This window comes from Clupea harengus, chromosome 14, assembly GCF_900700415.2.
Source record: "Clupea harengus chromosome 14, Ch_v2.0.2, whole genome shotgun sequence".
Lineage (NCBI taxonomy): Eukaryota > Metazoa > Chordata > Actinopteri > Clupeiformes > Clupeidae > Clupea > Clupea harengus.
Genome location: NC_045165.1, coordinates 15,836,696 through 15,853,549, shown reverse-complemented (window position 1 = coordinate 15,853,549; position 16,854 = coordinate 15,836,696). Strand labels below are relative to the sequence as shown.

Genomic DNA, 16,854 nt, shown 5'->3' with positions numbered 1-16,854 from the left:
TTGGGGGTTTTATGTATGACCTCTGAACAAGTAGGCACTTTTTGCAATAAACTCGATTGAGTGGCGTTTGTTGCTGGCATGTGACTTTTTGTATTGTATTTGTTATAATTCCGTAACACATGTACATTGTTAAAAAACAAATGATCAAATTGACAAAGTAGTTTGAACTACTTTTTCTAAGTAGCTTTGGATTATTTTAGCTATAGACTAAATTTTACTCTAGGGTAAGTTTGCTGTAGTTCACCTTCTTCCAGTGTGAAGTAACTGGTAGCTTTCAATGCTATGTTTTCAAAGTAGCTTCCCCAACACTGCTTGAGTGTCAGTGTGAGTGACTGACTGAGTGTGTGTGTGTGTGTGTGTGTGTGTGTGTGTGTGTGTGTGTGTGTGTGTGTGTGTGTGTGTGTGTGAGAGAGAGACTAGTGTGTTTGCATACCAGCTGTAGATGTTCCTGGTGGAACTGATCTCCGATCATCTGCAGTTTCTGGCCTATCTCCGCTTCCACACTCCTTGCTGCTGGTTGCCGAGGGGGGTCGGCAGGTCCCCACTGGTCTTCAGCCATGGCTTCACCCACACGCTCAAAGTGGGACAATCGCAGGGCTGCGTTACCTGCCATCAAAAGAGACACACACACAGAATATTGATTATGTCAGATAGAGTTATTCTACTAAGTCAACTTTATGCTGCAACCACAGCCCCTTAATGAAGCAGCTTAACACTTCTCCCAAGATTGTGGTATTTCCAGTTTAATTTTACTATGAAATAAAATTGACAGGTACACCCTTTCAAAGTATTTCCCCAGACAAATTCACAATCATACCCACAGCTTTCATGACAGGAAAACAATGTATCCCCAAACTGTCTGCTTAGACATAACTCAGACAGCACAAATTAAACCAGACTTCTCCATGGTCACATGTTGTTCGCCTGGTTTCATAACAATTCAAATCAGACAGAGCGCCGTGCAGTTAAACGAAACAGTAGACACAAAGGATTCTTGTGGAGAGTAAAAGAAAACCGGTGCCACGTGAGTCACAGGGGGCTGCGTGCCACGGCCACTGAGGAAGTTGCCCCACGAGTCGAGAAACGCTCGAGAGAGTGACTGGGACTGACTGGGATAGTGGCAGGTTATAGTAGGGTAAAGTTAACTTAGTGACCATTCAGTTATACTCCAGCTAAACCTGACTTTGTGCAACAGCAGCTAGTAGAGCATGGTACATAGGTGGGTAAATGGGTTTGATATCTAGGGCGCACTCATGTTATTGAAAAATGTAGGCCCCCATATCTGCAGAAGACTGTAATTCACTTTGGGTGAAAGTGTTCGTTAAATGAATAAATTGAAGTAAATGTACATCCATATCTCTATCACTGTATATGCTCCTTGCACACATCCATGACAATTCCCTCACACACTGCAGGCATTTGACAGAGACAGCTAAATCATCTATGGCCATTTTCATTTCTTACTATGTAGATATCAGGGCTAGAATCAGTTCCTAAACCATTGATTTAAAAGCTGTACAACCCCGCACAATATGACCGACATCCAGGGCACGGCATCTGCCACTCCTGCCGGGCTCAAGCCAAGGGCTCCCTGCCAGTCAGTCCGCCAGCCAGGCAGGCAGCTAGCGTTCCTGTGTCTGCCAAGGTTATGCCAGGGCAGCGAGCCAATGGTTGTTTGCAATGCAAAGCAGCCGAGCGAGCCCACAGGTAATAAAAGCCATCGTGACCAAGACCGGCAGACGGCAGAGGGGGGGGCCTTGGAGCCACGGGGCGGCAAACGAGCGGCCGTAAAAGTGTTGCCCTTGCGGTTCAGTGGCGCCTGGCCTCAGGCTACGACAGGAGAAGGCACTAGCTGGTCGGGAGGTGCCTAGTCTCTCTCACACTCACGCAAGTTGGCTCTCTTTCCCTCTCTCTCTCTCGTTTTTTTCTCTATGCGCTCACTCTCTCTGAGGGAGGAAGCCGTCTCTACCAGGCTCTTAAGAAATACAGCATTTGACATCGATTTGTTTTGGCATCGTGAGGTATAAACACAAGGCAGTTTTACATCCAGCAACGGGAACAACAAAGCTGACAGTAGTTACTGATTCTTTATCCCTGCAACAAGCCAGTGGATTTCAATAAATCAAGCCTCCTGATTCAAGAGCTGTGATAAGTAGCAAGTCTACACAGTTTTGGTAAGTGTCAAAAATACCCTGATGGAGTGTTGACAGCAGAATTTTCATCCTTCAGAAAAGGGCACACCCACAAACACAACACCCCTAATAATAGGGTCAAGTTATTTATTAGGAAATGTATCTGTGTATTTATCTGTGAGCGGTGTGTGTGTGTGTGTGTGTGTGTGTGTGTGTGTGTGTGTGTGCTTGGGGGGCTTCGTCTTACCGCGGAAGAGTCGTCTTGGCTCTTCTGCCAGGCCACAAGGCAGCATGCCGCTGCCTAGCAACAGGGCGGGGCTGGGTGTCTGGGTGGCCCTGTTCTCCGACTTGACCTCCTTTATCTCCCTGAAGGGTGTGTGCCAAGTGTGTGCCGAGTCCTGAAAAACATCCTCGTCCTCATCCTCCATGTGAACCTCCCCGCAATCGGGCTGCCTGCAGCCAATCAGAGGAGAGAAGCAACAAAAGACAACCAATTAGATGCCAGGCTTTATCCACACCAGGACAGGCTGCCCAGAGATGGGCGTCTTGTAACCAATCAGGGAAGAGAAACAAACGGTTTACAGAGCCCTGTAAAGGGACATTTAAAAGTTTTCACTTTTCGGGAGTGACGCAACCTAAAAGTGTGACCTGTCTCGTTTCAGGTGCCACTTCAAAACAACAAAACAACCAGCACGCTGTGTGGTGGCCAGCTTTGATTTTCAGGGGTTTCGGAGGGGTTCTGAAGACGCAGGAAAAAAAAGTCATCTCAAGCTACTCTCTGCAGAGCCAACATTCAGCATTTTTTTCCTCAGCAAAGTAATAGTAGGGTGGAAATTAGTGTGGCTTTAGCTGGGCCCCTGTGTGATTTGGTTTAAATAGCAGAGGTTGTCACCACAACGAAACCACACACTCGTTTGACTGTGGTTGGGCGACTCGTAGTGCTATATTTAGGCCTAACCGTAGGCTGCCGTTTGGCGGGAGCCTGGTCATCCATCTTTCTCTCCCTCTCTCTATTCCTCCTCAGCCCTGAGGTCTTGCGGCTACATTCGGTCCTCTGGAAAGCCTCAATGTTCCGTGAGTGACAGCAAGATCAGCATTCACTACTTCAGCAATATGGTTTACCCGTCTAGTGCCAACAGAGAGACTGAGGCAGCCATCACAAGGCCATTCCAGCGCAAATAACATCGAGCGAAACGAGGAGAATGAGGGCCCACCCCCCTCTCTCTTTGGCACAATAAAGCTGTAAATTGAGAGGCATGACACTGACAGTGCGCTAGCGTATGTCCCTTCTGCAACAGACAAGAAGCTCATGACATGGCACGGTCAGATGTCAGAAGTTTTCTAGTACAACATGATCCATGGCGAATGGATAATGACTGCTTTTTAATACTTTCTTTTTTTTTTTTATTATACAAATCACTTTACACATCGGTCAGCCTGCCAATAGCTGAGGTTGTGTGTTGGCCTTGCAGTCACCCTGGCACTTCCTTCTGTTTTCTTTTCTCTTGCTTTTTAATAAATGATGATAATTCCATTAGACAATCTGTTTCCTATGAACCATCTGCCATTCTGACAACTTATTTCCATGCCATTTGTGTGCATATTGCATATGGCTCTACAAATCCACCGTGCAGTCCTTGTGTTTCGCTGGACAAGACCCACGACAGAAAAAGGTTTTGAGAGCCGGGCTGCTTGAAGTTGATAAATGCAAGTTTTGGTGGGTTTTGTTGCAGACAATTGCCAAGTTGCGAGTGCTGCAGGGCCGTTGTCTGCGACTTCTCCTGAGCGCAGGGCACGAGACTCAGCACTTCAGCGTCATACAGCTCCCTCTGCTGCCTTCTGCTCACTACACACTGACCTGCTGCCCATGTGAGGACACACACACACACACAGGCATTTTCCCTAACAGACATGAAAACACCTGAACACAAGGTAACACATTCACTGAGAAAGACACACTCACTCACACACAAAATTTCACTCACACCTTTGGCCAGTCATTCCCATACACCTATCCATAAACACGATGTATCCATTCTAACCTGATAAGCCCCACCCTGACAACTTTACTGTGATGTCCTGAGCTAAACAGTTCTCCAAAACATGCCTACAAGCTACTCTTTGCAACCTCAGACATCCTGCCAGTCTCTGACTCCTACCCCCAACTTCACACCCTTGCTTTCTCACTCCCCCCCTCACCTCCTAATAGAAGCAGACACACAGCCAACTCTCACCAGCACACACCCACGTCCCCAAAATGTCGATCTCACACATCAGCACCAACAGGCGTCAAACCATAGTGAACACATGTAAACATGACATTTACAACTCGCACTTTTTACAGGAATTGTTGTGGTCAACATTTGAACATGTGTTGAACTGCCAGCATAACAGAGTGTCAAAAACAAAACAAAAAACAGCTCTGAATCAAAGTAAGCGATGGTGAAACATGAAACTGGTTAAACATTTAATTTGAAAGTATTTAACAGTTAACGGGGAAAGATAAGCTTGAGAGATGCCCTCCGGCTATGATTGCTAAGTCAAATATTAGCTAATTGTGTTTAAGAACGACACACAAGGTGGCCTTCGTCGCCTTGAAGGCTACCGCACGCGCTGAGTGCAGCCACAGCATCATATTACATCATTTTTTTTTTTGGAACGCCCGCTCACGAGACCACATATTTCTGGACACGTTTGGGAGAGGATAGGAAATATTCAGCCATTCACATAGTGCCATTATAAAAATGTCACATATAATTTAAAATACATAATTTTTCCCCAACTAAGCTTTGCCATTGGGAATATGGCTTTGATACCAAGTTCAACATGACAAACGTTAAAACACCACCCCCTGGCTGGCGGTGTCAAAACAAATTGCAAGTACTCGCTTACTCATGATAGCTGCTTCTCACTACAAGATTCAGGAAATGACAGCTTGGCTAAAAAATCTACCCTCCACGGCTGCCCGACGTCGAGATTACCTTTCTATATGTGGATAAATGTGTACAGACTACGGTAAATGCATTGTGTGTTCCTTATCTATCCGTTTACCAAGACACGATATGATATTTAAAAATAGGTAAACGACTACGGAAAGTTCCATGTTTTGCATGGCTTGACAAGTTAGCTCGCTAGCTGTGTCACCCACGATAATGGTAAATTGGCAGTTACCGTTTACGTTAACTTGGTACGATAGCACCGAAGGTTCTAACTTGTTGGTACCCTGCCTCCCTACGGGTAAGTGTTTCGGGTGGATAACGGACGGTCACATACCGTTAGTCTAATTCCTTGGGCGGTGGTCAGTGTGTGATCCCAGTGTATCAAAATATAAATCAGTTGTATTAGCAAAAGGAACAAAGTGACAATTTAACTACCTGTCCCAGCAGGGATTAAGTTTTACTTGTTCACAAAACCCACCGTCACGATAGATACCGTTACTTGACTTTTCCTTGGGCAGACACACGGTTGTTCAGTGAACACATTGCGCGCAGTCAGATACATAACTTTACTATCGATAGGTACGTTACTTTGCGAACTTAACTTCCGTGTTTTCTTTTTTCCAAATCCAGAACTTCGCATTTGTATCGAAAAATATTTTAAACCGTAGGATTTAAACATTTTAAGTATATGGAAATCAACATATGTCTATCAACACAAATGTAGTCGACATAGTCTTGCTAATATTATAATAACGACAATTAAATGTGCATAAGTCTTTAACGTTTAAAAGACGTTAACGTTGAGTGACTAAGCAGCAAAACACTATCCTACTAACGCACTGCCAGACTTATGACAACTATGGCGTTATTTTTTACACAAAGTTTTAGACCTCTTGCCTAGCACATTCAAGTTAAGTTAGTTAACAACCGTCCCCCATCAGCTTTCGCTTGCCATGAAAACAAAGATGCAGTGGGAGGAGGGAGTTTTCCCATTCCGATAGTGGTGCGCTAACTTACCAAAGGGTGGTGGGTTCTAATATAGAGGAGCATGAGAGTCCACGGCTACCACCGAGTTTGGAGACAAACCAAAATTTTACCGAGCCGTCTAAGCCGCCAAACTGAATATATTTTACACAAGTTTCAGCATTTTCTAGCAAGTCAGAAAACGTTACGGATTTTGCTAATGTGTATTCCAAATCTCTGCATGAGCTAGCAAGCAAGGGAGGTGGTAATTCTGCAGGTGCTTTGGTCAAATAACCTTAACAACATAGCTAAATCAGTCCTTTAAAATCAAGTTTATCTACACAACCACCTATAACGTTATCCGTACTGAATATATACAGAGCCAGGTACATAGTTATATATAGTTAGTATGAACTGTCAGACGGACGAGTGACAAACATAAACGTTACAGCTATCCTATCGCTACGTATCTACCGGTAACGAGCCCGCTGGCTAGTTGGTACTTGCCCCTATCGAGGCGGTATACAAGCGAACCTCGCCGAAGCCACAATTTCCAAACCACACTTGTCAACTCTAGCTGGATATTTTTCAGATTTAATAATCAACAGATTGTCTGTCAACAGGGTCATCAAAAAACCAAATCCACTGATTTAACATCCGTTTGCCAACACCGCATGTCAAAAAACAAAATATGTCTAATGTAGCCAGCAAGTTCGTTAGCAAGCGAGCTAGCAATCATTATTCGCGTTGTCATAACTTAACGTAATTAATACTGCTGCTGTAAAACTAATATTTATATAAATTATACAGTTGATGTAAAATCATACTTAAACCTGATAAAGAAGAAACTAACGTTACGTCTTTGCCTTTGATAATTTGCTCAGGTTCTTCATAATACCTCGGTGAGTCCTCCCAGTCGTGGTATTTCCTTGTCAGAAATGTATTTGTAAGATCACGATTGTTGGCGACGCAGGCAGGGTCGTGCTTATCGCTGCTCAACTCCTTTCTCTGCTGTGAGTCGAGTGGCATGCCCATTTCATCTTCGTCGACGTCAGAAGACAAAAAGTACTCCTCCCTTTGACTAAACGTCACGAAGTAAATAAATCAGCCTTAAAGACACAGTAGCATCACACTGAATTGAACAGTTAAAATGTGTTAATATCAGTTTAATTACCAATGTTGTGAGTGCTGTATTTTACGATACATTTTTTATTTATTTTATTATCACGATCACGGATGTCATTTTAACTTAGGGTTACAGCCACATTGTAAGTTACGTGGTGCCACACTGCATCAGGACAATTGCATCATACAATATTAACTAATTCTGTAAAATGTTTCAGATGTAAAATGTCAGGTTGATCTCAATAGACACCAATTGACTATTTAACGAATATAATTATTGGCACAATATATGTTACTCACCACAGAATTGAGTGGTTATACCTTTAAGAATTAAGCTAGAAGTCCTGACAACCAATCAAAATGTTTGTTTTGATCCCGCCTATTTAGACACGTGGATGGGAAATTCCCCAGCGGGAAAACTAGTCCACTTTCTGTCAGCGACTGCCTCCGCCTTTTCTGCTGCTGAAATGCGTAGCCACTGCCTATTTGAATGACAATTGTCACATCTGTGTGCCATTGTGTTAACAGTGTTTATTTTATCGATGACGGATAACACACAGCCAAGTCCCATTAAGAATAAATTGAAGAACACTGAAGAATATACAAAATAAATAGAAAGGGTAACCTATGCATACAAGTAAAGGATGCAAATGTTATGCACATGAATGTACATTTGGCTAAAGATGATGGACATATGGCGCAAAATGTAAACATATCCAGTAATTCTGAAACATTGACAGCACTACAAGATAAATTCTTTGGATGATGTATGCACACAATTTTCCCCTTATGTATTTACCCGTCTACTTGATCTTATTTTGCTCATATGAGATTGAAGCCCGATCTATGCTCATCTTTAACAATCCCCCCACTGCCATTGTTTGATGAATAGGTGACCTTTATCCAAGAATGGCAAACAATCTGCCTGTAATCAGCATTGTGCACTGTGTGCTCTGCCTGACACAGCTGTAATGGTTTCTAATTACCTTTCAGCATAGCAGACCAGCACATGATTGTAACGTTCCCACAAAAAGGCCGCGCCCAGTCCACTCAGTCCACCATGCCACTGTTTGTGAGGCTCTATTTATTCCCCTTTGGAATCCAGTGCTGGCTTGAGAGTGGAGCTGGAAGGCCGGGGCAGGTGCTGGTTGTTATGATCTGCCCTCTCTCCCACCCCCCGGGGTATCACTGATCAATAAACACTTGGACAGCTGGGGGTAAAGAATGACCCTGCATTCTCTCACACAGAAGACAATTCAAAAACCCTTCAACACCACTCCCCTACCCCCACTAGGACTACTCAGCCCCCAACACTCAATCTGTCAGTCATCAGACTACCTTCCCCCATTGTGGGCGTCACCCATAGGCGCAATCACATGCACAGAAACACACAACATACCTACACACCCACAATCACACATGTACTCACAAACACGTAATGCACACACACATACATGCACATTGGTGTTTGTTCACTCACAACCCTCCTCCCCCTCCCCCCATCTCCCTGCTGCATGCACACATTAAAAACACATCGACTGCACAACACACACTCTCTTCTTGCTTTTAAAATTTCATACAGTACCCGAGCAGTGCTGTGGGACCTGATGTGACAAGTAGGAAGAGACTGCTTTCACATCCACTGTGGTATTGGAAATAAGATTACACTTGCATGACCGAGCGCAGAGCAAAACAAAAGCTGTGGGGGAGATCCAGCACTGGCTCTTTCAATATCAGTCATAACAAAAACACCAACACATGACCCTGGGCTGGACCCACGTGTAGGAATTATCCCCGTAGAATGAGTCAGTTCATTCCCATTTTCCCAAAACCTGTGGAGGTGAGAAAACAAATCGACAAATCTTGGCAACCTTTCTGTTCCTTACTTCAATCCTCGTCTTTTGTTGTTGAGTCAGTAGGACATTGACAGTTCAGATTATATGTTAGAGAAACCAACGTAGGTTTTCTTTGAAAGATGCTCTAATGGTGCATTTCCTATGCAACTTCTGTTCTATTGAAATTTCAACACTGCCCATCCCCCATGTTATGGCTTATTGACATTCTCTGTATTAAGATGCCAAATGCTCACAGTTGTAAAGCTGTCCCCTGTCATATTGAGATCTACAAGTGCATTTCCATAACCAAAGCTTCCATAACCAAGAAAAAAAGCAAAATAATAATAATAAAATAATCCACCCTCTCACAATCAGCTCCGTATGTTACAAACACTCTGAAATCCAACACCTTTTGTTGACATATCCAGGGATGGGTCCTCCCCTCCCCCGGTTCCCTCCACTCTCACCTCCCCTGAACTAAACCTTAACCTGACTAGCCAGGCTCCGAGTTCACAGCGAGTTTGTTTGGGTCTGGGCCAATTCATTAGGCTGTGATCAGGTTCACAAGGCGGCCACAGATAAATCTCCACTTGCACCCTGCACTGGTGACACAGTCACAAACGGGGGAGTGTGTGGTGATGAAAAGTCTGCCCTTAGCCGCAGTGTTGTTAGTAGCCGTTAGATCACTTTTATTTGCAGAGTCCTTGCGGACAGTGGTCGTTCACACAGTTCATCTGTGACGCATTCATTCATGTGCTTCATGATGCGGTGGTTTGTTCATTGTTCACAACATGTTTTGCCTGATCATTTCATCTCATTCACAGAACTGAACTTGTTTGTGTTTTTCTTAGATAAGGCATGGGAATTAAGGTTTTAACTGAAGTGCGTTCTTTCTTTAGCTGGGTTGATATACATTCACAGACCTTGTTTATGTTGTGGCTGAACACTGATGTACAGTTGTATTGAAAAGTTTGGGCTCCCCTGGGGAAATTACAGATTATGTTGATTATTGTGGTAAAAGAAGTAAATAGAACCCTTGCAGCAAAGACAATGAGGCTTTTTAAAAATGTTAATGTTGTGTAAAGACAAAAATGTAGCAGAAATTGCAAAAGTGTGGACACCCGACTAAGTCAGCAATCCTTGCAAATGTTTTTGGTAGGCAGCTAAAAGTTTCTCTATTCTTGATTTGTGAATTTTCTTTCTAGCAGATCATTTCAAGTTCTGAGATACATTTAGGGTGTCTTGCATGCACATCAAATTTAAGGTTTACCTACAGATTTTCAATTATGCTTAAGTTTGGGGCGTTCAGGATATTCCAAAAGCTACTGTTTGCATTTCATGAAGCACTTCATGTATTTTGAGGTATACTTTGAATCATTGTCCTGTAGGGACCAACATCTTCAGTAAGCTTCAGTTTATTGACAGACTACATGACATTTGCATTTTTAATTCTGAGTCTGATATTTAGAGGAATCTGTTCTTCCCTTCATTCATATGACATTTCCCGTGCCTCTCGCTGCTAGAAAATCAGTTATTTTCATGCTGCCCCTTTCCCTCCAAAAACACCTTTGGTGATTATGGCCAAATAACAAAATTTTAACATAATCTGCTCACTGCACTTATTTCCAAAATGGCAGTGGGCTATTAAGATGTAATTTTGCATACTACAGACATTTGCATATACAGTATGATAAGGTACCTTCTGATGGCTCTTCCTAGTAGTTTGTCTTATAAGTGCAAACAGCACTGCACAGTGGAATGGTGCATCACCACACTCGTGTCAGATCAATCTTCCTGGAGGGCTTTTGAGTCATATGAGGAGTTTGTTTTTACGCAGTTTGTTTTGTGCGGTTTTATCTGAAAGTGTATCAGATCTCTTTCAAGATATCATCTTGACAGTTACCCTTAACAGGCACATGGAAATGCTGTGGTATCTTTTTAAAACCGTCTGCTGCTTTGTGGGCATCAGATAGATTCATTCAGATCCCCTGTCAGTTGCTGAGTTACACATGGCCTGTTGTTGAGCATTTAGAGGAGACAGAGAATTCATCAGCTTTTGAAATTGTCATGAGCTGACCATTCCAAATGACAACTCTTGCCCTGCTTTACATGCCCTAATTAGTAAAATAAGCCTTAACAAACTATGTTATGTTCCGAAAGTGAACGGGTGCCCAAATGTTTGCACATTTCTATTTTTTGTTTCTGTTTCATTTAAATAAAAAGTAACAGTGCAAAAACATTTAAGGAAGTCTTCATTTTCAAATGGTCCTTTGCTACAGGGGTTGTATTTACTTATTTTCACTTCAAAAATAAACAAAATACAGATTTTGTTCAGGGGTACCCAAACTTTTGCATACAACTGTATATATTGTAATATAACTGAACCATAACGTTGTGGTGTGATGGTTTGCCATTTACTATGCTTCTAGTTGTCTGGTGTTGTTTAATTAAGATTGCAGATGAAGTAAAGCAAATGCTTGTCCCATTATGTTATTCCTAAGTCAGTGCACTTGTGCTTAAAGCATGCATATAGTTCATATATGCATAAAACATGTGTCTGTCGTTTAGTTATGTAAATCATATTTGCATTCCGCTGTTTTAATGACCAGATATGGCTCACATAGTAGTCCATATCCAGCAAAGACCTTGACACCATTTTATCTGCTTGGATAAGATGTGTGGTGTCAGAGGCAAGAATGAAAGATTTATACGAAAAGACATCAGTGCCGTTTAAAGTGCAGTGCTGGAGTTACTCTGTTTCCATGGTAACTAAGGAGAAGGAGCACCGTAGCGACGGGCGCGAGACTGAATACCAACCCCAGTGCCAGCAGATTCCCTATTGGCCTTCGCTGCTTGTCAGAGGGATTGTAAACACAAACAAGTGGTTTCCTGGGGTCTAAGGAGACAAGTCAAGAGAGGATCTGGCATCTCTTTCGGTTGCATCAGAAAGCGCAGTAAAGAAGCTGAAAAGGACACACACACATACACATACACAAACACACACACACACATACACACATGGCTGCACAATCACATGCTCCACTTCCCCTAGTAGCCCTGTAACCCATTGCTCCCCCTGACCTCTCCCTCTCTCCTCCTTATACTCCTCCCACCAACACACACCCACACACATACACACACACATTCACACACTGACCCACCTACACACCCACACACCCACACACACTCCTCCTTCTCTCACCAAAACATCCTCTGCACGTGGTGAATCCTGCCTGGAAACCAGGAAGGGGGATTCCGCCCACTCCAATTGGACGAACTCCATAGCAACCACGTTTGATCCGCCAGCTAGTGAGGCGTAGCACGAGAGGCACACTGACCCAATAGCAGTGTAGCGCAGTAGACACACTGACCTGGTAACAGTCTCCTGACCGCCTTGTCCCGCCTTCACCCCGGCCTCATTGGCTCAGTGCAGCTTCTCTACCCATTTGGTGCACCGGCACTTGTCATTCACTCATTCATATTCATTGCTCTCTTTCCAGCGCTGTCATCAAAATATTTTTGCAGAGGGCTCTGCAGAGTCTCTGGAATTTAACATCAGTGGGGTTGTCACCCGTTCCTTGTTCCCAGGAATGCATGACAAAAGAGGTGAAATCCATGCTTCTTTCTTCATAAGGCATAGTACCTTTTTTTATCTATTGTATACATAGTTTACAAGAATGCAAGGTAGGCATGGATTATCATGCGTTAAGAACATACATTTAGTTAGTTTAGTTTAGTTAAAGTAAACTTAATGTTTGCAAGAGCAATCAGAGCCCACGTTTTTCAACATTAATGCTAACAAAAGCAAGATGAGCGCGAGTGCTGGACTTATCTGCACTCGCTCGGAATACATTAAGATGTGAAACCTGATTGCAAGGTCAAGCCTCTGGTAGCATGCAGAGGCTTCTTCTGGCAGCATGCCCAGCTGCATGTGTTCTTTATGAAATCCTATCACCGGTATAGAATAATACAATGCCCTACTTACTTCTAAAGAAGTTATATTATCAAGAGGTATAATCTTCACGTGTATGACTCGCATGGAAGGGACCATAATCATACACGATTGAGAGGATGTTGCGATGAATAACGCATGCGTATGTCTTTCCATATGCATATATTATCCTTATACGTCTAGTCTGGCCCAGAGACGGTCATCACAGACGCTGAGAGAGATCCTCTGTCTACAGCCCCTTGCGCTGCTCTCAGGTGAAGACAGTGTGAATAATTAAGCAGTCAGTGGGTGGGAGAGGCTCCTAATTTAGGGCTCTGACCCTGGCCTTTTTCAGAGGCAGACAGACGCAGACTCGACGGGGCAGACTCGCAGTCAGTCGCGAGCCGTCCAGGGCCACACAAAGATGCCTTGGATATTAAGCAATGACATCCGATCTCCCCCAGGTAACCGAGAGGCCTCAGACACAGACGATTTATTTTTCTCTCCGTCTGGTAAACAAACGGTGTGTTCGCCCCTTCTTTTCGCTTGCGGCCTACGTGCGCCTCCGCCACTCTGTCTCACGGCGAGTTTTTTTGTTGTTGTTGTTGTCGTCGTTGTTGTGTTATCCTAACGTCACCTGGAGACCTGGCCTAGTTTCTCTGCCTCAGTTCGATTAAACGGTTGTGTTTCCACAGCTAACTTTTTTTTACCATGTGGGGTCTCACTCTTTACCCGCATTAGATCATCAGTATAAGGCTTTTGGGCCTGATGTTTTTATTCAGCAGCACAGCGATGATGGCATTGCTCATACACACACCAGAAGGCCTGCCTTCCACATGGCCGCCCCCGGCTCTCGACGTTTGGATCTGGCGTAATCTAGGAGTGCTGGAGGTCTCCAACAATCGCCCCAGGGGGGTCAGAGAGCCTGTTGTACAGTATTATGAGTGAAAAGCTGCCTGTGTCCATCTGTTCTTGTGCTACGCTTCCCTTCCCGAGCGCGACACGCTCGAGCGATTCCTATCGCATTGAGCCGCCGCAGTTAAAGGAGGATTTTGTTCTTTTGTGGGAATTATGTGCAACTGTTTTGATCTCCCTTTGTGGGTCCTACACCAGATGAGATGTGACAGACTCCTTCGATTCTCCCCCTTGGGATGTTTGTAGAGTTCCTTAAATAGATCCCATTAATCCTCTTTGAAGATCAGTGACCCACAACACAGTGTGAGACTGGACGTACGCGTAGAAAAGGCAAACAGAGAGGAGTAGAGATGAAAAGATAACCAAAATCTGAGCCCACATCAGCCCTTAAGACACCACAGACCGAACACAAATAATCCCTCAAGCACTATACTTCATCACAGCTTGACCTTTTCATCAATATTATATTACAGTGTCGTTCAGCTTAGCAAGTACTCAGAGTCAATCCGCATTCATGTGCATGATCTTAGTATGATTTGCATGGTTATGAGAATCGAACTTGAAATGTGTTTTACAGCTGCACTGCTGTAACATTTCACAGAAAAGGCTAGAGGTTTCCATGGTCGACCCCATTGGTTTTCCTTTTACTTCAGTCATCATAGTTATTGTGGACATAAGCCGTGACCCATGAACCAGTGGCACATTGAAGTGGTTGACAGCAATCAGAGTTTAAAGAGCCGGGGCTTGCTGGTTTCCATGGTGGAATGTGGTTAAGCTCTGATCTGCTTTGGCCAGAAGAGATCTGACACAAACAGTGTTTGAACTTTCTGTGTGTGTGTGTGTGTGTGTCTGTGTGTGTGTGTGTGTGTGTGTCATCCAAACAATGAAGCTCAGTCTTCTCACTCCACCATGAAGATATTTGTACACACACTTCCCAGCAAAACCATGCAGACTCACACACACATACTTCCCGGTAAACGGTACAAACAGCTTCAGACAACTGTACTTGTTCAGCAGATGCAGACAAGGGTGTGAGAAGATGTTCTTAATGTATACCTGTGTACTTGAACGGGTTTAACTTATGAGAAGTGTTAGATTTAAATGAGGTTTAATGACTTAAAATGGGTGTCTGTAAATTCACGGCTTGCAACAATGCTAGCACTTAATATTCAGACATTTTAGGCACCCCAACATACATGATGAATCCCTTTCTTTAGACTTGGGTTCCAGCTTTCTGTAATACACAACATGTTATCTCTCCTGCCCCATTTATACGTGATACAGTAGGCCCGGGATCCTGTAAGCAGATAGCGTGGTGTTTATTTAAAGCTTAATTACCCGTAGATGGTTTAAATTGGGCCTACATGAAGGGGCCCAGGTAAAAGCCTCTTCACTCAGTTCATAGTGCTCCACTGATGGGCTCTCTCATCAAGTGCTAATTATTCTGCCAGGACCCAAGGGATCCGGTTTCGCCCTCTGCGCCAGCTACTAAACATTTATCTGCCATCATTCATATTTAACCATCGTCGATTATCTCGCTACAATGTAGGAAGCAGACAGACCCTCACTTGACACCTGGCACAGCGCATACAGAGTCTATAAAAAGAGAAAGAAAGACAGAACGAAAGAAATCTCACATATCAACACCTGTTTGCCAAAATTGTGGCTTCACAGTCATGCAAACACCTGCCTAGAGACATGCAGGTACAAAAACACACATCCATCTTGGAGCTCAATAATAAGTGACTCACCTGTGAAATGAACAGACTCTTGCTGTCTCAGCACATCTCAGCACATTTTTTTCATCATTTTACTCCAAGGTTTTACCAGGCTGTTAGCTAATAGCAGGCAAAATACCACTAAAGTGGAAAAAGTAACAAATAAATAACTGATCCATGTCAGCAGGTTTTAGATACAAAAAGCTGGGATTAGTTCAGACAGGACAAAAAAAAGAAAAACACACACACAGAGACACACACACACTGACTGAGAGAGAAAGGACTTGTAGAACAGTGTGTGCAAGTTAACCTGATACTGGTGTAAACTCTACAGAAACGAGCAGGGCTTGTCCCTCCGTGACCCAGCCCTGTTGGGCCTCCCCTGCCTGAGACACGGTAGACAGAACCAGCCCCAAACACCACACACGCCAGCCACGGTGAGTTGCGGCACAAGGGACACCTGGCCCGACTGCCCGTCTCCCGATGGGTGCCAGGTCCTCCTCAATGGCTGACATGCACCAGCAAGCCCTTTGAGCAGTTCCTCCGGAGCAATTTGTACTTACAGCGGCCAGTATAATTATCCACTAGTCGCCAGGCCAGGTCCAGGCCCATGGCCAACTGTAACCTTAGCCGCTCCTGAAAGATGCAGGGGCTATTAAGCAAAAAACACTTTGATATCGCCTTGTTGCCGCTGCGAGCTGTGAATCAACAGGTCTCACTGACACGGCTGCCTTTTGTTTGTTTTTTTTATTTTTTTTTTACTGATGCTGCCTTTCGTGATTTTACATTTATTATGTGACAAACAGATGGAGTAATAGCTTAATGATATTGTGGTGATTTAGTCCACTTGATGCTAGTTCAGAAAATATATGATTTAGTCCACTTGATGCTAATTCAGAGAGTTAAGTGATTTAAATGTATTCAAATGTCAATGTCAAATGTCAAATAATCAGGGCTTAGTTTACAGGACCCACCACCTCATTGGTTGGGTGTGTTACTCACACTCATGTGACAGGCGAAATATAACTTTTCAATGTTCAAATTTAACGTTTCAGAACTCTTGGTAGGGGCACGGCTTGGGAACCATCAGAGCTTCCATGTAGAAGGTGCCACGTAGATGTCTGTAGATGTGGCTGATGCAACACTTGGAGGTGATGTGGAGCGCTGTGGAGCAGAGCGAAAGAGGGCGTTTCCTGTGTGGTAAAAGTGCAAGACTCAAAGACGTCACGAGGGACAGAGAGCGAGCCCTGAAATAGCCATCTTCACTTCAGATTGATAAAGATCTCTTTCATCCTT

At 43.8% G+C, this 16,854-nt stretch overlaps 1 protein-coding gene and 1 long non-coding RNA gene across 5 annotated transcripts in view; one reads left to right on the top strand and one right to left on the bottom strand.

The window, feature by feature from the left end:
- Positions 1–8,221, bottom strand: part of bmf1 (BCL2 modifying factor 1) — a 22,756-nt gene extending 14,535 nt beyond the window's left edge. The window contains exons 1-3 of one of the 4 annotated variants that reach the window (XM_031580068.2): positions 6,888–8,221; positions 2,380–2,585; positions 434–606 (exon numbers count right to left, since the gene is read on the bottom strand). In XM_031580068.2, coding sequence (XP_031435928.1) covers positions 434–606; positions 2,380–2,585; positions 6,888–7,069 — 561 coding nt within the window. In that variant the 5' untranslated portion in view covers positions 7,070–8,221. Of the gene's footprint in view, positions 1–433; positions 607–2,379; positions 2,586–6,867 lie in introns of all 4 variants that reach the window. The other 3 variants (XM_031580071.2, XM_031580069.2, XM_012836740.3) reach the window with 3 other exon arrangements.
- On the top strand, positions 4,964–16,854 carry LOC116223434. The gene is made up of 2 exons (XR_004165080.2): positions 4,964–5,147; positions 16,614–16,854. It is a non-coding gene; the product is annotated as an uncharacterized LOC116223434 (long non-coding RNA).